Source organism: Molothrus aeneus, chromosome 2 (genome assembly GCF_037042795.1).
Source record: "Molothrus aeneus isolate 106 chromosome 2, BPBGC_Maene_1.0, whole genome shotgun sequence".
Classification (NCBI taxonomy): Eukaryota; Metazoa; Chordata; class Aves; order Passeriformes; family Icteridae; genus Molothrus; species Molothrus aeneus.
The window spans coordinates 113,639,316-113,665,954 of NC_089647.1; the positions used below are offsets into that span (position 1 = coordinate 113,639,316).

The 26,639-nt window shown below is 44.3% G+C and overlaps 1 protein-coding gene across 1 annotated transcript in view; it reads right to left on the reverse strand.

The window, feature by feature from the left end:
- Positions 1-13,749: 13,749 nt before the first annotated feature.
- Positions 13,750-26,639, reverse strand: part of PCP4 (Purkinje cell protein 4) — a 52,623-nt gene continuing 39,733 nt past the window's right edge. The window contains exon 3 of the mRNA XM_066545554.1: positions 13,750-14,557. Within this exon, the coding sequence (XP_066401651.1) occupies positions 14,430-14,557 (128 nt within the window). The 3' untranslated portion in view covers positions 13,750-14,429. The remainder of the gene's footprint in view (positions 14,558-26,639) is intronic.

Below are 26,639 nucleotides of genomic sequence, written 5' to 3' on the forward strand. Positions count from 1 at the left end.
TCCCCTGCCATGGCAGGGACACCTTCCACTGCCCCAGGCTGCTCCAGCCCCAGTGTCCAACCTGGCCTTTGGCACTGCCAGGGATCCAGGGGCAGCCCCAGCTGCTCTGGGAATTCCATCCCAGCCCCTGCCCACCCTCACAGAAAAGATTTCTTCCTAATTTTTTCCTAATATCCCATCTAAGCCTGCCCTCTTTCAGTCTAAAGCAATTTCCCCTTGTTCTGTCACTAAATGTCCTTGCAAAATGTCTCTCTCCACCTCCTGAGTGTCTGAGCTGGCCACCACCTGCTGCCTTGTTTCCCCCAAATGAGGTCATTGCTTGAGAACAAATTCTAGGATGTTATCACAAAAAAATTTACATCTTGCCACCAAAGAATTGTCAGTATTTCCATTAATTTATATAAATACGCCTTCAGCCACCACAAGGACTGCAACTGCAAAGAGCAAACATTTTAATCATGTTCCAGAAGACTGCAGTTTGCTCAAGCACCTGCCAGCTTTATCCTGGCAGGCCAGGCTAGGATTGCTCTGGCATTTTACTGTGGCTTGTGTTTGATGATCAATTTATCCCATAATTTTATATATTTTTTTTCCAGGCAATAAATACTCGCTGTGTGTGGCAAAGCATCTGGAGCCACTTGTTAGTCCAGCACACAAGGGATGCAGAGCAGTCAGCACAACCACTGTCTAATTTGGAAGCTAGAATTTATTTATTTATGTCAGCTGGTCAAGGTACATCCTTTCCTGTACTGTGACTGGAAAAGTAACTTTTACAGCCGTGGTGTGTGACTTTTAAAAAGCAGAAATGGCCCATCAGGGAGGCAAGCAGCACCTCCAGAAAGGAGAAGGGGTTCCTGCAGCAAAAATGTGGACAGGTTTGCATGGCAGAGCAGGGAACAGCCCTGAGCTTTAGGAGATTTCCAGCTGAAGGCATTGGCAGCTCCTTGGAGTGGGGCTGAAGCAGGGGGGCTGATTGCCAGGCAGCCTGCAGAGCCTGGGAGAGCAGCAATCCAAAACCCACTTTTGCTGCCTAGAAATGTGGGAATACAGCAGGCAGCAGGAGTGCTGTACCATAAAAAATACAGCCTGCTGTTGTCCAGGCTTGATCTCATCTTTTAGTTTAGACAATGACAAAAAGCTGGTTTTCAAGGACTTTACACACCTTAAAAAATAAAAACCTTGCTGAGAGTGCATTCCTTGCAGTATCAGCTGAGGAAGGTGGCAAAGACCTGTTGAAGAGAGGGGAGCTTGGTTTGGTGTGGCCACTGCTGACTCAAATCCATGTCAAAACGTTCCCAGAGTCTGGTGTACAATTATTTCAAAGGGGAATAGGCTTGGATAAATATTTCCAAGGCTGGAGTGGATGGTCAGCGCTGTTTGCAAACACAAACACTGTGGCACCATCAAACTGTTTGGGTTGTGCAGCTGGTAGCACTAAAAGCAACTTTTAAAGAGATCTCTGCATCTTCAAATGGAAAAAGGGAATTAGTGAGTGCTTGTTTAGCTCAGGCACTGCAGGAACAGCAACCACACTCTCCCTGAGACAGGAGTTCAGCTTCTAAAGAAGACAGGACAGGAGGTTTCTGTCACGTTTCCCTCCCTGCCAGCAGATTGCTGCTGTCAGCCTTGACACAGGGGAAACTTTGAGGCACAGAGGGCTCAGCTCTGCACGTTCTGCAGATACAGCACATGACTCCTTAATGTTCATTTATATTTGCTAAGTTGTGACTCTTAAGCCTCTTAAAGGTGGTGAAGATGCAGATGGGCAAATGCAGATACTAAAAACTATGACAATTTTATAATTAGAACAATCTCATCTTGTACATGCTGAAGTTTGACACAATATATTAGCTGAAGGTTAAATTACAACAAAGTACAGCTGAAAAGTTCAGAAGACTAAAACTTCTCTAAAAAAAGCCCCATAAAATTATTTAATTCACTGCCACACATTTGTTCTCCAGTAGCTGGATTCACATTTTGGTTTCTGGGAGGGAAATTTTCATTCCCTGTTGGAAGTAGTTTCTGAAGGAAGGAAAAAGGTCACTTTGAAAACTGTTGACGTCTGCAAACGGGGGAAAACTCCTGATTGATTTATGTTTGTTTGCACCATGTGTGATGGGAACTGAAATATTAAGTAAAGGGTGTGGGGAGGGCATCAGGAATCCTGTATTAGAGAAGGTCAGGTTCTATTTTCAAACATCTTAATTTTTCAGGACTCTGGCTTTCTCTCACACTTAATAGTTATGGCATTTGCTGTGTAAATTCCTAACTCAAATATATCAGCAGAAAGATGACCTTGCCAGATTGCAGAAATATGCTAAATATTAAATCCCTTAAGGCTTAGGCTTCGCTCACACATGCAAAGAAGTTTCAAGAAATGATTATGAAATACAAATACGCATCACAGCTACACTGAACTTACATAATATCTTAGACAAGAAAGTTAAGTTCTAATAACTGACTTTTAGATGTCACTGCCACTGGAAAGTTCAGGAAAAAAGATCATCTTGGGATGCTAAGGGAAACATACTCCACCAGATCCCCTGTTTTTCATCCAAGAAAAGCAGAAGCTCACTTAGTTTCCCTAAAACGTGAGCTGAATCAAAATACCAAATCAAAATGCTTTTATCTCCCAGAATTCTTTAAATGTCCGTGTGTTTGTGCCCACATGGGCAATATCTGGAGCTAAACACAACAATTGGATGCCCTGGCTAAAAACTCACCTGGTATCTTCATCTCTCAGAGCTGCTATGATCTTTAATTGATTGATTGTCCAGAAGAAAGGAGCTGGAAATAACCTGTGCTTTGACTGACAGTTCAGTTAATGAGCTTAACTAGATAATCCTGGGAGGTCTGAAGACAAATACCCCAGCTAAGGAAAGGTATTACCCCTGGTTTTCTCCTCACTCTGACTTTACCAAGTGCACAGTTCCAAGACAAAAAACAAGGGGCACAGCCCAGTGCCCAGAAAAAAAACCCCAACTGCTTCAATTGTTTTGTTAATGAAGAGCAAGGACAGCCAACTTCCACCAACATCTCAGCAAAGTTTTAAAAAGTGGCTTCTCATTTTTTTCTAGGAGAAATTACATGACTCTTTAAACCACTCTAGTAAACAAAAAAATAGAAAAACCCACAAACAACAGGGGAAAAAAAAAGAGAGAAAAAGACCTTTTAACCCCAGAGACTGCAACTTGGTTCTTATTTTAGCAATGCAGCTCTTACCAAGGTGAGGTAGCAGAGGTGCAGTGCACTTTTCTAAAAGTTCAGCTAAATCCAGAATCTCTCATGTTGCACTAAGTGGGAGAATAACACAGTTATTCTGCTGAACAGGGTATTTAGAAAGAAATCTCTCTTAGATCAATTACCTTGGCTGACTGTATGTAGGCGAGAACCAGATTTCTCTGAAATATTTGGCCTTAGTTAATCAGAGGAGTGATCAGGCTCCTGTGTCAGTGTCAGGCTGTAGCAATGAGCTCTCTTTCTTTCTTTTCAGGTTAGAGGAAGAAGGATCCTGTAAAAATTGTCAATTTTCTCAATTATGATTCCCAACTAATTTTTGACTGCAGAATGAAAATCCCTAAATTGCCGTGAAGTCATAAATACCCTGGGTTATATAACCCAGCCTCACATCCTCATTAAAAGTGATGTCTTCAGCATCATTTACTAATTCCTCATTTTTTCCCAACTTTGGTGAAAACTGCCTTGCAAGGAGCCCACCTCCAACACTCAGCCCCTGTCCTTGAGGGGTTTATTGGATGAGCTTCCAAGCCTCTATTAACTGTGAATTTCCAGTCTATTAACTCATTAGCTCTGGTATCACATGGGCATTTCTAACATAAACCCTGCTGCAGTGAGTGTGGATCCATGAGATAAATAAGGAAGGAGCAGTGGATTGGATCAGCCCCATCTGGAAATGGGATAAACTCCTCTCTGTCTCACCAAACTGAGGTGATTTTGCTGCAGAAGGAGGCTGGACACTTTCAAGGGTTGGAAGCCAGACTAAAACCCGAGGAAGGGTTTAAATAGGCAGTGGGTCAGCTTGGTTTGCTGTCCAAAAAAGGGAATTTCAGCACCAGGAAAAGGTCCTGTTCCTCCAGAGTTCCTCCAAACTCTCTCTGCAGGCACTTCCTGCACAGCAGATAATAGATGCTGATATGTAAGCAGACAGGATTTGTTTGGCTTTGTTTCTGATGCAACAGACATATCAAAAAACAATCAGATGTCACTGCAGCCATATTTACAAATGGATGGCTAATAACTGGAAGCTGGTGCAAATTAAGTCAGATTTATTTCGCTCTAGGTGAGAGCTTGTTAATAACAGTGAAATGCACGAGGAACAGAGGCTCTGCTAAATCTCCCTGCTTGGCAGAAGCCTCATCCATCACGGAATTGCTGCAGTTGAATATGGCACATTTACACAGTCTGTGAAAGATTTGCAAAAGCACCCAGGGGATTAAAGTGCACGAGTGCCAATGACTTTAAATGGTACTTGCTTTTGCAAATTTCATCCCTTGAGACTTCAGTAAACTTAATAATGCACAAAAATGCAGTCTGAAGTGCAATCCAGCTTTACATAAGCTGGGCAAGTCTTGCTTTTGTTTTAATTTGATTGATATTTTGAGGGGAAAACAAAAACGACTGGTTTTTCTGGGTTTTTTTCATGAAATGATCAGACTGGGAAGTGGATTTTTAACAATGCTTAACTCCAAGGCTGACAAATTCAAAAATTCCTAACAGCCAACAGATCAGATTTTTCTTCAGTGAGAATCAACAAGTTTTATGTCAGAGAAGAGACAGGCAAAAGGAATTAAGTGGGCTTGACTAATCATCTCACCTAAAGAATATCACTGCTGACAGAGCACAGGAAAAAGGAGTTACAAGAGGGAACAGAATAGCCTAAAGCACACAAACAAAAGTAACCTTTTAAAGTTGATTTGCATCACAGGCTGTGGACCATTGTCTAAAAATACTAATGTTGGCTCCAGCAACCCAATCAAGCCTTATGCAGTGTATCTGGAGAAAAGGCTTTTCAGCTGGGAGTGCTTTAGCAAGGAGCAGCAGGAAATTTGAGAGTGAAATTCGGTTGCTAGGACAAAGAACAAGCAACACAAGTGCATGCCTGCTCATGCCGTGATAACTAAGGCATGCCCTGAAAGCCTGGAAGAGCTGAGAAACCAAACTTTCTGTGTGCCTGAGTCCTCCTTGGCCGTGTGGTTTTATATTCCTGAGCTGCAAAACATTTTTCAGTGGCATTTTGCAAGTCCCAGATCCATCACCTGCTTATTGTCAGCTCTTTCCAGGGCAGAGAGGGAGAAGGACACTCCAGAAGTGGCAAGCAGGTGGGGATGTCTTCAAGGTTTTCTGGTGAATTGTCCTCCTGGAGGAAGCAGTGGCTTCCACACACACAGAGGGTGTGTATCACATTCTGGTTTGTATCATAAATCACAATTTCACTCGGGTCTGGCTGGGTGGGAACTCACCAAAGCAGCCCAAGGGCTGCCCCCCTGTGCCTGCAGAGTCACAAATCCCAGAACCACTGAGGATGGGAAACACCTCCAAGACTGAGTCCAGCCTGTGACCCATCCCCACCCTGCCCCAGGAGTGCCACGTCCTTGGACACCTCCAAGGATGGGGCCCCACTGCCAACCTGAGCATCTGTCCCAATGTTTAACAACCCCTTCAGCTGGAAGACCTGAATTCCAGAGGAAATTCCTCCTGGTGCCCAGCCTGAAGCCCCCTGCCCTCCCCAGCAAGGGGGGCTGAGCTCCAGCAGCCTCTCAGCCTCGGTGATAAATCCTCAGGTGATAACTTCCAGCAGCAGGAGCCAGGCAGCAGCTCCAGGAGTTGTATGTCACCTTTATGGAGCTCATCCTCCCTGGTGCTGCAGCCCTGCAGTGGGGTGGCACCTTTGGAAAATCAAAATCAAGGGCAGGAGCAAGGTTGATGTCGTGCTGGTAGCAGGGAAGCAGCTGCTCATGGCTGCTGTGCACATGAGCCTGAGCTCTGACTGTGCACTGGCACTGAAGGAAATGCTGTGCAGATGAAAAAGGCATGTTTATTATTTGGGTTCTTTTTTTTCCTCAAAGGAGAATTATCTGTTTCTGTGCAGGCAAAAAGAAAAAAAAAAAACAACAAAAACCACAACTGCCATCGAGAGAATTTCCCCTCCTCGCCGGATGTTTTCAGGATTTCCTTTATTCTTTTTACTTTTACTTTTTGCTTTGTTGCTAGTCCTTGAAGCTTTGGCAGCTCTAAACTAAAAATGCTATTGGAAATTAGTACTATTGACTACAAAGTGTGCAGGATTACAATTTCAATGTGCAGCACAGAATCAAGATAATGGACTTTTAATTCAGATGACAGGCACTAAGTCATGTACATTTGTGAGAAAGAAGCAAAAGAGGTAGATCTCTGATGCCAAGAAAACTTGTTTTAATGGAAAGTGCTTCTATGAAAGGACCATTAACTTCTTCTGTATAAAAGTATGAAGAATATGATGCATAATCCAAGCTTTCCCCCTGTGGGCATCCACACAGCAGTTCTGAAAAAGAGCAGAAATACAGGAGCTAATCATCTATCTTTCTGCTATGCAGCAGATGTCAATAAACTGGAGTTTGTGTTCCATTCCACTGAAATCCCAATGTCCCAGGCAATAACCAGTCCTTCAATAAACACAGGGCTAATGTCCATTGAGATGGGAGCTAATGCTGAGTGGAAAATGACTTCCCTGTTTACCTACACCCAAATTGCATTTTATTCATTTTCATTTACCAGATAAAAACAATTGATTGCCTCAGCTTATCCTCTGTAAGGAAAAGGCCTTTGTGAACAGGGGAGCATCGATGGCACAAGAATTCTGGCGGGATAAAATTGCTTTTCCCGCAAACAATGATTTTAATTTCTCCACAGATGATGTCTCCCAATTCTTTTAAGCCCTGGACGCAAGAGGTGGTTTGGGTGCTCTCCAGAGGCTGATGGCACCATATGTCAGGGGGAAGCCTAGAGGGCAAACTCCAGGCTGGCTGATCAAACAGCGAGGCTTTTATTTTTAACTCTGCCAGAATTTGCAGTGCCCAGCTGTGCTCCTCACTGCCTCCAGCTGCCTTGCATAACCTGGGCACGCTGATACCTCAGTGCTGCTCCCAGGTATCCCTCAAGGCACCTCCACGTGGCCCCTTTTGCATAACCAAAGGGGGAAGGCAGAGCTGCAGCTCCCTGGCACCATCACCTCCCTCCCATCCCTGCCAGGCTCTCTGCCCACACCCTGTGCCTCCCCTCAAAGAGCTGTTCTTGCACCTGTGCCCTTCACCTTCTCCAAACCCTTTTCACTGCAGAAATCCCCTTCCCTGCTGCCAGGCTCTGCTGACATCTCCCCCTACTCCATCCCCTGCCAAGTGGTGCCTGGTGCTGGGGCTGCTCTGGGCTTTAGGGCAGGGGCTTGGACACTGGGGCTTGGAGCAGCCTGGAACAGTGGGATGGGTTTTAATTATTACAGCAAGGGGAAAATTGACAGGTGACCCCTCAGCCCCTTGGCTGATCAGCTCAAAGCTCTCATGCTGATGCCTCTTTTGCTTCCAGTCTTCTGGAAACCTGTCAATTTTCCCCCTTGCTGTAATAATTAAAACCCATCCCACTGTCCCAGGCTGCTCCAAGCCCCAGTGTCCCCAGTGCCTGGCCTTGGGCACTGCCAGGGATCCAGGGGCTCCACAGCTGCTCTGGGAATTCCATCCCAGCCCCTGCCCACCCTCCCAGAGTACAATTATTTCCTAATATCCAATTTAAACCTGCTTCTTTCCTCCTTGTCCTGTCACCAGTTGCTTCCAGTCTTCTGGAAACCTGTCAATTTTCCCCTTGCTGTAGTAATTATTGTATCTGTTATTAATCATTGCCATCATCTGCTGGTTATTTTATTTTTTCAATAATTCACTCTATTAAATACAGGCTTTGCTCCCAACAAGGAATGACAAGGGCTAGAGGAATACAGGGATATAATTTTGCCATCCCCTGCCCTGCCAAGTGGTCCCTGATGCTGGGGCTGCTCTGGGCTTTAGGGCAGGGTGGTGACCCCACAGCCCCAAACCTCTCACGCTGATGCCTCTTTTGGCCTTTTTTGCTGGTGTTTTGTGTTATAGATGGATAATGAGATGATCAGCTCTCACAATTAAAGGATAATATTGTGTGAATGTTAATAAAAGCTTTAGTGATGTATAGTTGTGTTATTGTAATGAAGTCATGGAATGCCTGGGGTTGGGAGGGTTCTTACAGATCATGGAATTCCACCCCTGCCATGGCAGGGACACCTCCCACTGTCCCAGGCTGCTCCAGCCCCAGTGTCCAACCTGGCCTTGGGCACTGCCAGGGATCCAGGGGCAGCCCCAGCTGCTCTGGGAATTCCATCCCAGCCCCTGCCCACCCTCCCAGAGTACAATTATTTCCTAATATCCAATTTAAACCTGCTTCTTTCCTCCTTTTCCCTGTCACCAGTTGCTTCCAGTCTTCTGGAAACCTGTCAATTTTCCCCTTGCTGTAGTAATTATTGTATCTGTTATTAATCACTGCCATCATCTGCTGGTTATTTTATCTTTTCAATAATTCACTCTATTAAATACAGGCTCGGCTCCCAACAAGAAATGACAAGGGCTAGAGGAATACAGGGATATAATTTTGCCAAGATCTGCAAACCAAGCACAGAAAGTCACTGTACTTTGTGTACTTGATGAGGCCAAGAGATCATGTGCTCACACCCCCTCCCTTTGTCACATTAGTCCTGAAGATTTCTGCAGGAATATTTGTGCTGGAAACTACCAATGAATGTGAGTAATAGTGTAAGTTTGGCCTTTGTGAAAAGATCATTAAATCACAACGCACTGAGAAGGGACAAGAGTCCTCAGGCTTATTTCAAAAGCTATTTTTAGCTGTGGATATGAAGACTTTTCTTATCAAATAATTAGTCATCGCCAGTAGAGGCAAGTTAACTTTGCAGAATAAAATAGGAAGTCATTGAAACCTTTTCTGAGTTTCCAAAAAGGTTGATTTAGAGATCATTGAAGCCTCTGCACCTGACTGTAATTATTTAGGAACAGAAAATGGGAAAGCACAAAAAAAAAAAAAAGAAACTATTACAATTCCTGCTTTATTTGAAGAAAGAAGTGCTACAGATAAAGACATTTATCCAGATGTCTGTGTCATCCCAGTATTGCAGAGGTGCAGGGGGATTACAGAATTTTAAAAATAAAGATGTTTTACAGCCAGAGTAGTCTTTTATAGGAAAAAAAAAAAAAAGGTGAAATCCTGACCAGCCAGAGAAATCACAGAGCAGCTCCATATTCTTGGGAAATGATGTTGTGAGTACAAGCCAGCAAAATAATTCTGTCACAAAAAAAATGCCAAAAGCTGTGTAAACTTGTGGTGGGGGGCTCATCACTTGTAAAATAGTGGAGATAATTGTGCTGCCGTGCCTGGCACTGGGTGCATTTCATCTGGATGGCTGCATTTCATTCCAGGCACACAGATAAACTGGCAGAGTTCAAAGGAGAATAACAAAAAATAAGGAAAAGGGTTGAAAAGGAGACCTACAAGATAAGATTAGGGAAACTGGGTATAGCTGGCCTGGAACAAATTAATCTAAATGGCAGGAGGGAGGATTTAGGTTTTAAGTACAAACCAACCTTTATAGCTTTAAGAAAAGTTCAGCCATGGAACAAGCTGCCAAGGAAGGTTTTAGCCTTACCATCACTAGAGATACTAAAAGGCAGGAGACCATCTGTCAGGGAGAGTTTGGGGATTAAAAAAAAAAAAAACCAAAAAAAAATGCACTGCCTTAATTTAAGAATTGAGCTAAATAACCCATTCGTGACTAGACTTTAATGGATTAGAAATGGCAGAGCTTCTCTTTTGAGGGGAAGTTCCTGGATCTTCCCCCTCTGAAGATTGTCTTGATCATATAAACCAATACAAGGGATTTCTGCTGTTTCCAGATTCAGAAGGATATTTGCATTTAAATGCTTCCAGGAGATAGTTGTCTAAATATTAATTTCATCATATTGATAGCACACTCTGCTTTTTTCCCATCTGGCTTTGAACACTTGTGTAGAGCTAATATTGAAAAAAGAATTCTAGAATCATGGAATATCCTGGGTGGGAGGGGTCATCAAAGCCCAACTCCTGGCCCTGCACAGACATCCCCAAATCCCACCCTGTGCCTGGGAGTGTTGTCCAAACACTCCTTGAGTCCTGGCAGCCTTGGGGCTGTGCCCACTGCCCTGGGGAGCCTGTACAACAAATTGTCACCTTGCTTTTTCTGTGGGACCCTTTGTTCCCACACCTCAGCTCCTCTAAGAGACACTCAAGGCAGTCCTGTTAGAACTTCTGGAATATCCAGGTGTCCCTGGGTTCCCAGTTCCCACCTGTCATCTCCAGGGATGCAGGTTTTGGAATCACAGCTGCCATGTGGCTGGTGGTGATGTATCATGGCTGGATCACTCCATCTCTTTGGTTCTCTCTCAACACTCCTAATGAAGTTGCTCTTTGGAAATCCCTGAATTCTGCTAGAGCCCTTTCTAAATGACATTTCTAAAATATGTTGTTAATTTTCCCTGTTGCTGAGGCCAGTGGGAGCAATGGTTTGAACAAGGCAGATATTGTGCATCTGAGCTCCTCCACCAGCCATGGGTGAATGTGGCATTCACATTCTCTGGAAAAAATCCCTTCACCCAGGATTCTTCTCCTGGGAAGCCCAGAAGCCTCAGAGAACAGGAAAACAATTCTTATCTCATTTGCTTCTCCTGTGTTGTGCTCATGTGGAATGTGTTTGGAGATTGTTTACCCACAGGTGATTGTTTCATTGGATTCTGCTGTGAGTTGTTTTCACTCATTGGCCAATCAGGGCCAAGCTGTGCTGGGACTCTGGAGAGAGTCGAGTTTTCATTATTATCTTTTTAGCATTCAGTAAGTATCCTGTCTGTATTCTTTAGTATAGTTTAGTGTGGAATTCTTTAATATAATATAGTATTTAAAAGTAATAAATCAGCCTTCTGAGAACATGGAGTCAGATTCCTCATTCCTGCCTTCATCAGGGCATCCCTGCGGATACAACAGCTGAACCTCGTGCACTCCTGGTGATTTGTTGGCATTCATTTGTTGATACTGAGAGGGTCAGTTCAGATGGGATACTGGGAAGGAATTCCTCCCTGTGAGGGTGGGCAGGCCCTGGCACAGGGTGCCCAGAGCAGCTGGGGCTGCCCCTGGATCCCTGGCAGTGCCCAAGGCCAGGTTGGACACTGGGGCTGGAGCAGCCTGGGACAGTGGAAGTTCCCTTCCTGTGGGAAAGATCAGAAAGAGGTGAGCTTTAAAAGCCCTTCCAACCCATCCCATTCCATGGCTTGATTCTAAGATTCTGTGATTTTGCCAGGTTGCTCCAAACTCTGACTGAGTTGTGGGAGCCTCTGCTCTGGCATTAATCCAAAACTCATTTCTGCTTTCTGCAAAGCCTCCACCTCCCCACTTCCCCCACAGGTTTGGCTGTGGCTTGCTTTTCTCTCTTTAACTTGACAGACTCCACATTCTTTGCTGTTTTCCTTGTGTGGGCATTCCTGTGCTTTTTCATGGCTTTTGGTTCCTTCTCTTGGTCTCCTCTGTGTTTATTTCCACAGGTTATTTTACAGTCCAGGCAACGATGTGAACTAAGGATTTCACAGGCTCAGGCAATTGTTCTGATCACTCAGCTGTAGGTTATTCTCTTTTGGGATAATCTGGCAGCAATTTGGAGCAGAGGCAGCATGGATGTGCCTGGGGAGGGTGTGGGTGTCAGGGGTGAGAGCCATAACCTCTTTTCCTGCAAAATCTACTGCTCTGAGTATTCTTCTATGTTACCTGTGGGAACTTTGCGATTATCAGCATAGATATCCCCCTAATTTAAGTCTTTCTTTCCACTACTGCATTACTCACAGTTAGGCAGAGCTCAGTGAGTGTCTGTAAGTGAAAAGACCCACATTAGTTAGTTAAAGGACCCACATTATCTCTGGAATATTAACTGTCTTCCCTCACCCATCCTGGTTGAATCCAATTCCTTTTCTCACCTCAGCCAAACCCAGAGAGGTCTTTGAAAAATGTGAGTTAGTGGTAAGAAATTAACAGCTGTCCCCTTGGATATGGGCAAAAGATGAGTGAAGAGCAAGACTCAGGAGCAAGAAAGCTCTCCTGGGAACATGAATCTGTGTGCAAACACATTTATATGAAAAGGAAATTGTCTGACAGGGGCAGCCACAATTATTCCAAATCTCATGCCAGATCACCGTTTCCTCATTATGCTTCTCTGTACATTAGGGCTGTGTCTGTAAGATGCACTCTGAACTGCACATTGAAGAAAAGCCCTGCTGCTGAAAGAGCCATAATTCATTTACTAACAGCCCCTGTTGCTGTGCTTCAATAATGCAATCATTTTCTCTGTGTCCCAACCATATGATTATTCCTGTTGTGTAGGAAATTTAAGTCCAAGGAATGTCAGATCAAATATAAAAGCCTAGTGCTTACCCATAGTTTTTATTCAATTAAGTAGCCATTACAGAGCTCATGCTGTTTCAAATGACATAATGCAGAACACAAATGCAGTCTTTTATTACAAATATATGTTCATCTAAACAAAATGGCACCAAAACAATCCAAAGCCATTACAATTTTTAGATTATTATGCTTAGGCTATCATTATATGGTGAGCAGTTGCTGTGAAAGACAAGTGGGGGAACTGGGGCCTCCACAAACCACACTTTGAGCACAGCAGCACTGTTATTTGAGGTGTATTTGTGAAATTCTTCAATGCAGAGGAACAGTGCTGATAAAAAAAAAATAAATAATGAAAGCACTGAGCTGCACTGAGCTTGGAGGACACTGACTTTGCAGGTGATGAGTGGGAAAGTCATGCCTGGGACCTGACACACAGACAGAGGTGCCACAGGCAGGGTCTGGGTGTTCCCCTCCCAAAATGACTTCTAAAAAAACTTCTCTGGGCCTTCCCACCCAGCTTCAAGCAGCTCACAAATCATGTTTGCACATGCTTTCTTCACTGGCCACAGGATTTCTCCTGCTCAGCATCCCTGAGGGCTCCCTGTAACCAGCACAGGGCCAGAGCTCTTGGCACCACCTCCAAAATGATGCCCAGCACCACAAGTGCCTTAACCTGCAGGAGGTTTTCCCTTTTCCTTTGTAATCCCCCAGCTCTGCACCTCTCCAGCACTGCTGTCCTGATGGGCTCCTTGGGAAGGCCATGAGGCCCCTCCTTCCCTCTGCTCCTGCCCCCTGCTCTGGATTTCTGTTTAAATGTGATTAATGGTGCATTTGTCCCTTGCTCTGGTGATCAAACACTCCTGTGGAAGGTGGGAGAGGAGGAAAAGAATCCCCCTGGGCAGAGCTGGGAATGACACCTGGATCTGTGCCCCCTGAAGGGCTGAAAGGCTGGCAGGCTGTCACCGCTCCCTTCCCCGCTTCAGACACGCTGTAGCTGATTTTTGTTGATCCAAACAAAGCTGGGCTAACACAGCAATAAAGGGGCTCAAAGATGAATACAGAACAATGCAAATGGACACAGGAAGCTTGTTATGATTTACTCCTCAAACACTGAAAATAAAATGGAAATAAAGAGATGGCACAGAAACAGTTGTTGATTATGTAGACTGAAACACCACATCAAGAAATAGAGTTTAGATGGTCAGTTTCTATTTTTACAGACAAAAATCAATCCCAAACTTCCAAAGGTATTTTGTGTCTGGTTTATTATTTTCTTTCCATAACAGTCAATGTGGTCCAAGATCTCTGAATGTTATCATGCAAAGAGGAAGGACAGGCACAATTTCCCCACTCAAACCACTTTATTGACACACTTGCAAGACAAAAATAAACGCTCCCTGCTTCCTACACCCCTCATGCCAGCTTCTGTCTGCAACTTTTCTCTTTTTTTTCTTTTTTTAAAACTTTCAGCTCATTACAAGAAAGTCATTTTATTTTCACATTTTGCTGGCAGCTGGAATTCTCCAAATGGGGGAAGCAGGGCTGAGATGCATCTATCTCATCCCTCAGCAAAAATCCCTGCAACATACGGTGCTGTTATGACTCTGAGCTTTAGGTGGAGAGGGAAACAGGCATCTGGGCTGGGCTCATTTGTAACGCTGCACTTGCTGGATTAATATGGAAAGACAGATGAAGGCAGACACTTTAATTACTTCACCCTAACTTTTTATTACAACATCAAGTAAAATGGTGAGTTACAGAGGATAATGGGCGTGAAACATCTGGGATGAAGTCGCACACAAGCTCATGGGTTGTTATCTGCCAATGGGGTTTTAAATATTGATAATTTCTGTACATGCATCTTTGTGTTATTTCTGATCTTGATAAATCATCTCAGGATTACTTTGTTTTGAGCTGTGAGGTAGCTACTAGGACTGGGACCCAGCTTTTTTCTTCTGGAATTTTCTGAACTGGGACTGTATCGCCACGGCCGCCCGCTCTGTCTCTGGCGCGTCCATGTCTATGTCAAACTCCTCTTGGACCTTCTTTTGCCCATCTGCTCAAAGGAAACAGAACAAAAACATCAACAGCTTTTTCAGACAGGGATGATCACTGAACAGCACAGGTGGAAAATTGTGATGCTTTTTCCTCCTTCCTAAAGATCCTTATTAAATACTGAGGTAAAAGTCCTTTATCTCTTAACCGTATCTCAATTTTAATACCAAGGAAAAGGCATCAATAGACATGGCCAGGAGGAGCAGATTCAGGGAAAAAACCTGGCACAAGTTACACCAAGTCCCTCCCAGTGACAGAGTTTGGGGAGCTGGGCACTGAGGAGCAACATCCAAGGGGTGCTCAGCACTCATCCAGCATCTGGGCAAGTCCCCCCAGCACAGGGAGCCAGCGGTGAGGGACAGAGGGACTCCTCTGTGCCACCCAGCAGGCAGAACTTAAAGTTCTTTCCAACCTAAATTAGTCCATGTTTACTCTAAAAAAAGAGGCAGAGTAAAATATTTTAAAGTCGAGGCATTAAGACCCTGTTTTTATCACACCTCCAACATGAGAGGAAGAGATAATACATCCTAAGGCTAATTTCCATCCTTTCCACTCATTTCCTGCCTCATCCCTTCCAACAGGCACAGCTCTTCCCCTCTGAATCATTTATGTCCATCTCTCCACCACTGTGCTGCTTCCCTCACTTCTCTCCAGGCTCTGCTCTTGTCTTTCATCCTCAATCCTTGGCTCTTTGCCTTCCTTTATTCCCAGCTTTCCCTTCAGCTGCATTCGGCCTCCATGTGGCCAACCCAGCTGACTTTGCTGAATTTTCCTTCACCCACCTACAAGTTAAAAGTGCAGTCCTGGGAAAACTCCTGCCCTGCTTGCAAAGATAACCCTAAACTGCCTGGACTGAGCTGGTGGGAGCACGTCTGCCCCACTAACCTTGTCACAGCATTGAGTTTTTCACTGTAAACTGGTTTGTTAAACTCTCTGATGCCACTCTTGTGTGCCAGCCTGCAGGGCACGTCACACCAGGAGTGTGCAGGGAGCTCTGCTTGGGGGAATTCACCCATTTTCAACCACTTTGCTTTTAATTCTTGGCATCAATACCTCCAGGATGCTCACCCCCAAGTAGGGTTAATGCAAATAAAGGCAATTTATTTTCATTTTAATATTTAAATGAAAATAAACTTATTCCCCATAGTCTCTGTCCTGCACACTAGAAAACAGGGATGCCATTCCATGGTTTTAGTATGAGACCTGCAGGATTTCATGCCTTTACTTCTTGTTCTTACTGAGAACTCAGTTTTTGTGTCCATATTCTATGGACCACTCTAAACTGAGGAAATATTTAAAGGGAAGGTTTTGCAATATCCCATATTGATTTTATTTTAACTACAGTAATCAAATAAATGCAGCTATGCTAATGTAAGAGAAATGTTCACTTAGTATTTTGTTTTATTTAGAAAACATTTAAGAAGAAAGATGAAAATGGAGGAAGAAATAGAAAATATGGATAAAAAGAACAGCTTGAGAGCTCACCAAATTTTATTACACAGGCTAATGAAAAGCTAAGCTATCAAAACAAAGACTTTTGTGGAACAAAATCAATCCATTAACTTTATGTCATTAAATCACAGAATCATGTCATTAAATCTGAGAATCTGCATGGTTTGTGTGGCTATTCAAGCAATACAGAAATACAATTTATAGTTTATCTTCCGTGGGGAAAGGGATGTGAAGGTCGGACATGACACAGCCAAGGAGAAACTGGAACTGATTTTTATTTGGTATTTATGGGTTAAAGGCAACCTAACAGTAGAAGTGGAGTCTATCCATTGATTTTAGCCTCTCAGTGGAATAATTGCTGTCCTTTGGAAATGCCAGTTGGGAAAACCAGATGGGTGGATGAACAGACACAATTGGGTCTGTACCTCTTGAGGAAATCTGGCTTGTACAGCTCATTTCCTATTACAGCCAAGTTTTAGCACTATCTTAACTTGCAACAGTGACTCAGCAATCTCACATTAACACTTAAGAAAATACAGCATTTAATTTGTCTCTAAAATTTCCAGGGCACTTAAATATTTGCTTGATGCTATCATCACTGCTTTAAAATCAACTGTAATACATAATTCACAACATCTTAAGGTCTGACTTTCTTTTATTTCTTTTAACCTACAATTGTTGACATCAAAACCAAATCTCCACATAAACTCTTCCTATATTTCTGTTTTCTTATCACCCACTGAAAAATGCTAGGACAAGAAGTTTTCAGCCATGACTTGGACTTGTAATTAAGAAATGAGAAGTGTTCAAATGGTCCAAGATATTTAAATGAATAAAGGAGAAATTCATGATTAGCAGATGGTAGGGAAATACAATGATTACACATATGGGCATAATACACATTACAAAACAACATGTGCATTATCTATGTAGGTAATGTAATAGAATGGATATATCTGTATAATTTTCTTTCTCCCTATGCCCATATTTCACTTTTTTATACATGGATGGTCCATCCACATTTGCATACATAGAGAATATATATATTAATATATAATTGCACAGACATATTTTCTTAAAGAGTTTAAATCCTGTGTTAAACTGGAAAGAGCTGGATTGGGTATTTCCCAGATATTGGGAGTAGATTTTCTTGGAGTTCTCCCCAAACCATTTCCTATCGATACCTGTCACAACACAGATACTTTACCAGATGGACTGTCAATCTGCAGAGAAAATTCAGTGGAGTGCCAGCTTGGGCTTTGTCTAAGGGAATAAAATTTTAGCTTTTACCTTGAGCTGCTTCCCTAAAAGCAGCCTTGTGATTTAAGAAGTATCACACCCTGCAAACAACACAGTTTTACTGGTTGGGAGCAGGAGTTCCAACTCTGTGACAGAGGAGCTGGAACCAGGTGATCTTTAAGTTCCCTTCCAACCCACAGCATTGTCTGATTCTACAAATTTAGAATTAACCAATTAATTACAATGGAAACCCAGCTTGGGCTCAGGACCTGCACAGACTAGAAATCACCTCAGTGCACTGATGAAAAGATTAAAGCCTTTTTGCACCCTTCCTACTCCATATCCACCCATGGCACGGTAACTTTTACCTGTCAGTAGTTGTTCACATATCTCAAGCGTGCAGGCTGTTGGATTTGAGTCCTCAAATCATTAAATTTCTGCAGAGAGCTGAAAGCAAGCCTGTAGAAAGGCTCCTCTTTCATGCACTCCTGGTTTTCCTTTCACAAGGGATAATTAGCTTGGAAATGGTCTGAAAACCCAGGAAATTCTCACTCCAAGCAGACCAGAGCACAGGTAAGCACTGGCACAGGTTTTACTCCTGGACTTGATTTTTTTCATTCCTGCTGGTGGGGGCCAACCATTCTGATAGCAACCACCTTCTTCCAAGCTGCCTTGATGTGGCAATAAAGGTGGATCAGGATTCCCTCCCCACCCTCTGCCACACACAACCTTTTGTTGGTATCTTCACTTTCTAAATTAAATGATGTTTTATTTCATATGGATATCTGAGGATACCTGGACTACACCCACTCCCAGGAGAAAACCAGGGAAAACAAAACTGTTGTCTTAACAGACAATACTTGCAGACTTAAACTCACAAGCTTCTTATGATTTTACAGAATTCAGAGATTTTTGATAAGCCCTGGCCTGCATTTTCTGCTTTCTGAGGGGGGATCTGCTTTCATTAGCACCACAATAAATAAATCCCCCTAACCCTTCCCACGAAACTCAGCTATTGCAAGGCTTTCCCTGAAAGATTCCTTCATACTTTGCTGGACTCTTCTGAACACACCCTGGCAAACCAGGGCAGCCAGTGCCTGGCCCTGCTGGGCTCTGATCACTGCCAGCAGTTGTTGGCCATAACTAAAGATTGTTACCCAATGAATTTCCCAAAATCAATTTAACCATGGACTGGCTCTGGTGCCAATTGAGGCAAATCTGATCAGTGGTGGGGCAAACTCCTTGGAGAACTATTGTATTTGCTGGGAAATGTCCCAAAGAAGGCAGGAATGATGAATCTGACTCCATGATCTCAGAAGGCTAATTTATTACTTTATGATACTATATTATATTAAAGAATACTATACTAAAGAATACAGAAAAGATACTTACTGAATGCTAAAAAGATAATAATGAAAATTCATGACACTTTCCAGTCTTGGCACAGATTGGCCCTGATTGGCCAATGAGTGAAAACAACTCACAGCAGAATCCAATGAAACAATCACCTGTGGGTAAACAATCTCCAAACACATTCCACATGAGCACAACACAGGAGAAGCAAATGAGATAAGCGTTGTTTTCCTGTTCTCTGAGGCTTCTGGGCTTCCCAGGAGAAGAATCCTGGGTGAAGGGATTTCTTTCAGAGAATGTGAATGCCACATCAAATTCCTGCTGAAAAGGGGCTCCCCACACCCCAGCACCACCACACTGCAGGGCTGCAGTCAGAGACAATTTATAGGGCACAGGTTTTCCCTCCCCACAGGCAGCACTCATCCCAGCAGGAGAGCCTGAAGCAGCAACTAATGAGCTGCTTTCCAAGTCTCCCATCATCTTGCACCGCTGCAGCTGAAAAAAGATCTGTGTTTTCCTTTTCCAGATGAAACAGCATTAGAATGCTGTCTCCATGATCTGCTACAGCGCCCTGTGATCCATGGCAAACACTGGATGGATAATGAAGCTGAAGGAAAACAATAAAATCTTACACATAAATCTACCCATCAAACTCTGAAGAAATGTGGTGCAAATGTAATTATTCACAAATGTGCCTCCAGCTATTTCTTTCATTTACTTTTCAGCTATGAAGTAAAACGAATTGTGATAACGCTGGGAAAAGGAAATATTGCTTATTCCATATGGGCCAAAAGTTTAAAGCAGCCTTTTCTGACATTTGAACACAGCCTAAACAGACCAGTCCTTCCCAAAACTGCTCAGGGAAGGGAAAAGGTTAGTGAGGTGGAAAAGGGGATTCAGTCTTTATTCTCAGAAATTCCCATATTCCAGATGAAACAGAAATTGCTCGTCACATTCTGGAAAACATTCAGCATGAAAAATCACATGGGCTGAAGCCTCTACCTGGCATTTCATGTCTCAGGTGCTATCCTCTGCCCCTGCTCACATCTAACAGGAATTATGGGACCAGACCAAAGATGGAATACACTCATAAAAATACTGCATTTTTCAGTGGCTAAACTGCAGCATTTAGGAAAAAAGATTCAATGGAGTGTGGGACAGAATCACAGGGCCAGAAGCAGGGTTGGCCTCAGGCAGGATCATTACCTCCCACTGCTCCAAAGATTTTTCAAGCTGTGACAATCTTTATCCAAGCTATTACACCAGCCTGTCCAATGAGGCAGGACAGCCCCTAATCAAAGAGGACCAAAATGGGCAGGAATCACATGGATGTCAACATCCAAACTTTATCTTTATGTGATGGGAAGAGCCTGCCCAGACTCCACAGAGCAACCAGCCAGCTGGAGAGAGCATATGGATGCTCAGAGGTGTGGAGGCCACACTTAAGTCCTCACAAGGAACAGTTTTAAGAGCCAAGAGTTGATGTTGGCCATTCTTTCCCCTCTGTATCTACTTGAGGGTGAGGAAGTAAAAGACTCATTTTTTAGGGGAGTTGTAGAACCATGGAATGGCCTGGGTTGGAAGGGACCTTAGAGATCATCCAGTGCCACCCCTGCCATGGCAGGGACACCTTCCACTGTGCCAGGCTGCTCCAAGCCCCAGTGTCCAACCTGGCCTTGGGCACTGCCAGGGATCCAGGGGCATCCATAAAATTTCTGGGCAAACTGTTACGGTTCCGCACTAAGTTCACAATAAAGAATTTCTTCTGATATCTAACCTGAACCTAAACTTGCTGTCAGTTTGAAGCCATTCTCCCTTGTACTTGGAATTGTCTCTCTCTTCCCAGCTCCTCCAGGCCCTGCAAGGCCACCCTGAGCTCAGCCCAAAGCTTCTCCTGTGCAGGTGAACAATCCCAGCTGTGCCAGCCTTTCCTCCCAGCAGAGCTGCTCCATCCCTCTGCCCATCCTAGAGCCTCCTCTGGGCTCTCTGCAGCAGCTCCAGCTCCTCCCTGGGCTGGGCCCAGGCCTGGGGCAGCAGAACTCCACAACCATCCTGTCCCTGTTCCCTGGGAGCAGAGCCCGACCCCCCCGGCTGTGCCCTCCTGGCAGGGACTTGTGCAGAGCCACAAGGGCCCCTGAGCCTCCTTTGCTCCAGCCCCAGCCCCTGCCCAGCTCCCTCAGCCCCTCCTGGGGCTCCAGCCCCTGCCCAGCTCCCTCAGCCCCTCCTGGGCTCCAGCCCCTGCCCAGCTCCGTTCCCTGCCCTGGACACGCTCCAGCCCCTCCAGGGCTCTCCTGCAGGAGCAGAACTGGGCCCAGCCCTGGAGGGGCTCTCAGAGCCAGCACAGAGGGACAATCCCTGCCCTGCTCCTGCTGCACACACAATTCCTCATCCAGCCCAGCTGTCAGTGGGTCTTCCTGGCCTCAAAAATTCAGCTTCTTCATTAATAAGCACAGAATTTTTTTCTAATTAGATTAGGAACAACAATAATTTTTCTTCCTGCTCATTAAAAGTGCTGCAGGGTGAGATGCTCATTTTGTGACAAGGACCCCATCCTTAAAGCTGTTCCCCTTTTGTCACTCCAAAAGGAACCCAGACATTCCAGGGCCACCTTCAGAATCCAGGGTTCCCTGTTGTGTTTGTCAGGAAAGAGGCACTCAATGGTGGGGAATTAGACCTTTACACAAGGAGCTTTTGTTTTCAGGTTTTTGAAAGTGAAAGATGCTGGGGAAATGTAAAGTCCATAAAGGAATCATCTCTGAAACTGAAAAGCAACCCCTGGAGCTCAGCACTCTCCTGAGCCTTCAAAAGCTCCATGTGGAAAAAAAATAAAGGTTATCATTAATGATAAGACTAAATGTAACATCTATTTTTATCTGAACTACACCAATTGGCCCCAGAATATCACTCAAAGCAAGCCAGAAATAATTAATATAATTTGATTCAACTGTAAATTACAATTTGGTATAAAGAACACGACCTTATTAGGAAACTAGAATCTTTTATTTTTCAAATTGACCTTTACTTTCAGAATATGGCGTTGCTATCTCAAACTCGAAAAATTAGTTTTGCTGTAAAAAATAATGGTTGTTCTTCTATAATTTTAAAAATGTTATTTCAGCATGAGGCTTTTGAAATGTCTCATTAATCTTTTTTTTTTCCAAGTTGTAATAATGTTGGAGAACAGGAATATTATTTCTGACCTAAGATAAATGACGTAGCACAAAAAATATGTACATTGGGGTAATATAATGGAACAGAAAGGAATAGCAATAAAATAAAGCTTACAAAAATTGCATTCTCTAGATTGTAGCCAACTACAGATGAATTGATTTTGCTTAACAATTAATATAGAGACAAATATTGTTTTTCCTTAAATGCTAATATTGTTTAAGCAATTATTCCTCATCTTCAAAGTAATTAATGGATCACTGCCAGCCTTTTAAAACGGTTTACAAACACATAACTGATGCACAGACAGGTACATAATTCATGGGAGGCATTCTGGGAATGAAACCAGAGGCCCCAGTTCACATCCCCACACGGAGATCAAACTTTCTGCAAGTTTAACTGGGAACCTAGCAAATAAAACCAGCCTGGTTTCAGCTCTATAATCTCATCTCTTACCAGCTACAGCTGTGTCTGAGGGGTGCTCAACTGGCAAATTCAGTGGGAGCCTCTGGGAGCTGAAGGGAAATGGTGCTGGGGATCAAGTGCTGGCACTGACACGGAATCACAGGATTTCCTGAGCTGGAAGGGAGCCCCAAGGAGCATGGATTCCAGCTCCTGCCAGGTCCCTGTGTCCCTGCAGAACCATGTCCCACCTGCCAGGCCACCTGTCACCAATTCCCCGGCTCCTGGGACTCTGGCTGGGCCCTCCCAGGGGGCTCCCCTGTGGGGGGGACCCTCCTGGAGTGGTCCTGTGTTAGGAAAGAGAGACCCACTGGATCTTTGCAGTCTTCAGGTTCTTGTTTATTGTTATCTTATCTAAAGTTTTGCATGCTTCAGGTTCAGCGCGCTGGAAAAGCAGCACAAGAATGGCCAACAATCTCTTGGTACAAGGACTTTTAAGACTGAACTCTCCAATGAAGAACTGACACCTGGATTATTTTCCCTTTTAACCCAATAACTGATCCCAAAGAGCTGCAATGGGGACTTTTCTGCCCAATTACAAAATGCCACCCAAAATGAAGAAGAAGGAAGAAGAAGAAGCATGAAGAAGAAACCCAGGACAACACCCTGTGCCCTCCATCTTGCTGCCATCCACAACACACTAAAAATCCCAAAACCTCAATTTCTCACCAAGTGATGCACCTACACTGCTCTCTATAATCTATTTCCCACTTTTGTGGATTCTAGTCAATTCTGGAGTTTAGGAAACTTTCTCCATGAATGAGGGTCAAAGTCAGTGCTCCCCTGGGGGTCAGGGCACCCCAGAACAAACAGGGAAATATTCCCAGTGCCCTGGATTTCCACACCCACCAGCAGGGATAACACACCCAGCCCTAACTCAGCCTCTCCTGCAGGTCAGGATGCCAAAATCCTCCACCCAAATTCAGCCCAGAGCTGTGGGAGTCTCATTCTGCAGCTGCCCATGATACCCAAGGCTCCAGCCAAGTCTGAAATAGGAATTGTTACAAGGTGGACTTAATTTCCTCTGCAATTTCCAGGTCTCATTTCCCAGTTAAACACTGTGCCTTTAACCAGCTTTGCTGTGGAGGGAGCTGCATTTCAGCAGTGCATGAAGCGAGCTGCCCTCCTGACTGGCTCCTCCAGTGCTTGATTAATATATGATCAGTTATTTCCCTATTATGGTAGCATGCAGGCGCTCCCAGCCCGAGCTGGGAGCCCTAATGTGGTTACAAATGCAGAACAATAAATTCTTTCCCCTCCACCACCCCTCAGTGCTCTGACCTTTGCAGAAGTGTCTTCAGCAGTAACGTTTAAAATAACAACAGGAGAACTTCCTCAGGGCTACCTCCACACCAGCACATTATCCAAGGCCCCAGCACAGCTCAGGCATCATCCACAGCTTCCCTAAATATCTGAGAGCTGGTGCAGCCACGGGCATGGCTGGGATTGCTCCAGACAGACTCTGCCAAGGGACTGTGGTGGCAGAGGGTGGGACCCCTGAGGGAAGGAGAGTTGAGCCTTTTTGATTCAAGCCGTGCTGCATCACTTTGCATCAGAGCCATAGAAAAGGCTCTCAACCCATTTTGTTTTCTAAGAGGGATGTTGCCCCCAGCACTGTGGAAACCCAGAGCACCAGGAATATTTCTCTGTTTGTTCTGGGGTGCCCTGACCCCCAAAATGACTTTGACCCTCATTCATGGAGAAAGTTTCCCAGACTAGAATTCTAGTTTTCCTGGAATCCACAAAAGTGTGAAATAGATTATAGAGAGCAGTGTAGGTGCATCACCTGGTGAGAAATTGAGGTTTTGGGGTTTTTAGTATGTTGTGGATGGAAGCAAGATGGAGGGCACAGGGTGTTGTCCTGGGTTTCTTCTTCATGCTTCTCCTTCCTCCTTCTCCATGGGTTTGGGTGGCATTTTGTAATTGGGCAGAAAAGTCCCCATTGCAGCTCTTTGGGATAAAGTTATTGGGGTAAAAGGGAAAATAATCCAGGTGTCAGTTCTTCATTGGAGAGTTTAGTCCTAAAAGACCTTGCACCAAGAGATTGTTGCCATTTTGTGCCTTTTCATGAAAAGCTGCAGAACTCACAGCAGTGAGACTGTTTTACTGATAAGAAATAATAAACACCTGAGTCTAAACATGAAACACCATCTCAAGTGCCTTCAATCCAGAGAAACCCACTATTGGTACCACCACACAGCACTTCCAAACACTTTCCCGCTCCAGACTGCAGAGGAACTGCTTCAGAATGAGTTGGCACTCACTGTTAATTTGGGATGATCAACGATACCTGAGGGCACTTGCCAGGAAAACACAAAACCAGAGGATTTTATCTTCCAGTGTGGCTGTGCCTCCCTCAGCTTTGCTTTCCAGGGATGCTCCCTCAGGAGCAGCTGGGGAAGGAGCTTGGAGAAGTGGCAGCTATCACAACATGCCAGCCAGGAGTGGCAGGAAAGGGGGATCAAACCCCTGCCTGCCAAAGTGACAGGAGCTGGGGAAGGTGGCACGGGTTACAGAGCAAAACCTGTCAGTCACACAAAGGAGAGGAATCAATCAAAAGAGCTGTGGTATGGAGTCAGAAGATGGTTTTTTCCATGCACAAAGAAGAGTGAGGCTTTGCCCTGCTCATCTTCAAAGTGGAAAATAAAGGCATTTTCTTGGAGTCACTGGATACCAGCATATCTGTTAGCAACTAATGAGAGGCTATTTTAAGTTTACAGGGTGATTTTAATAAAAACTACTTTATCAGCACTTGGAAAGTCACAGTGAGAAAACACCCTCCTCTTGTAAAATCTATCACAGCTTTTAATTACAAATGACTTAATCCCACACTCAGAAGTAAGGTACAGGAACTAAGCTTTGTGAGCTTTGCTATTCAATATCCCATTCTGAAGCAAAGGAGATTTTGCAGAGAAATTGTTCCCTGTGAGGGTGGGCAGGCCCTGGCACAGGGTGCCCAGAGCAGCTGGGGCTGCCCCTGGATCCCTGGAAATGTCCAAGGCCAGGCTGGACACTGGGGCTTGGAGCAGCCTGGGACAGTGGATGTTCCCTTCCTATGGAAGAGGTGGTTGCAAGATGAGCTTGAAGAATCCTTCCAGTCCAAACCATTCTATGATTCTGTTTCAGCATCTCCTAAGCCTTGTAAATATTATCAGTATGAAGCACTCTACTGCACAGATTAAGTGCAAGAAACAAACAGCTTTAATAATGGCCAAACAGTGCAGCTTTTATTTGCACCAACGTGGGCATTGCTCATGATGCAATAGGATAAATTAATTTAGCACAATCACACCACAAAAAGAGGCACTGCTTTAACACATCTACCCTGTTTTTTTAACATCTTGCACTACCTGCCAGTTTGGGGATGCTTGTGGAGGCAACTAGTCAATAATTGGGTAGAAGTGGAGCTTGTGAGGTTAAAAATGCCCAAGGAAGTATCTGGACTCCTTTAGTGACAGAACAGAATTGTCAGAGGGTGAAAATGGGCTGGGATGAACAAACCTGCTCTGAGAGATTCCTTTAGGAGAGCATTTGGCAAAAGAAAGTTTGTCACCCCTCCATAAAACCAAACTCATCCCTTCAGGAGAGCCCCAGAGATGTGATGGATGTAAAATGCAGGCTTCTGGAGCAGCTCCAAGGTAGTTCAGCCTGAGCAAAGACCAGGAAACTCTGATGGACATTGATTTACCATGAACCTTGGCCTGCCACTGGGTCTCACATCTCCTGCATCACTTGGCTTTGTCACTTCACTCCAGCATCCACAAGCTCAGCCAGAGTGCTGGACAGACTCAGTCTACCACAAGTTTTACTGAATGTTCCACAGAATGAAATTTTCTCACAAAAGGTACAGAATTTAAACATCTCTGACTCCTGAAAGCAGTCACCCAGCTGTAGTTTTCCACCATAAAGCAAAGAAATCCCATTGCAGGAGGGTTGGTTCTAGGAAATTTCCACTGTTTTCTTTTGCTTGGGCTGTTACCCGAACAGAATCATTAATTTGAGTTTACATGTCTCCACTGAACACAAAGAGCCACAGTCTCTGTTTATTTCCCCTGCAGGCTGGCTTGCTTAACTTTCTTAGGAAGAGAGGAGGGGCTGCTCAGGAGAATGTAGGATAACACTGAAACAGCAGCACGGGGAGATAAATTAACATCCAGTGGCAATGTGGCTCTGAAAGAGGATGAGAAGGAATTAAATGCTGCAGGGTACTGTGAGTGTGTTCCAGGCTGTCTTGCCCAAGAGCCACTTGGAAAGCCATGTTACATGTTCTGCAGAAGCTCATGAAGGCAAATATTTCAAAACTAGATTCTAGGTAAAAAGGTCTGGCCAATTTCTATGAGGGGAAAAAAATCCTGAATCTAACTTAGAATCATAGAATCATTTAGGTTGGAAAAGATCTTTGAGATCTG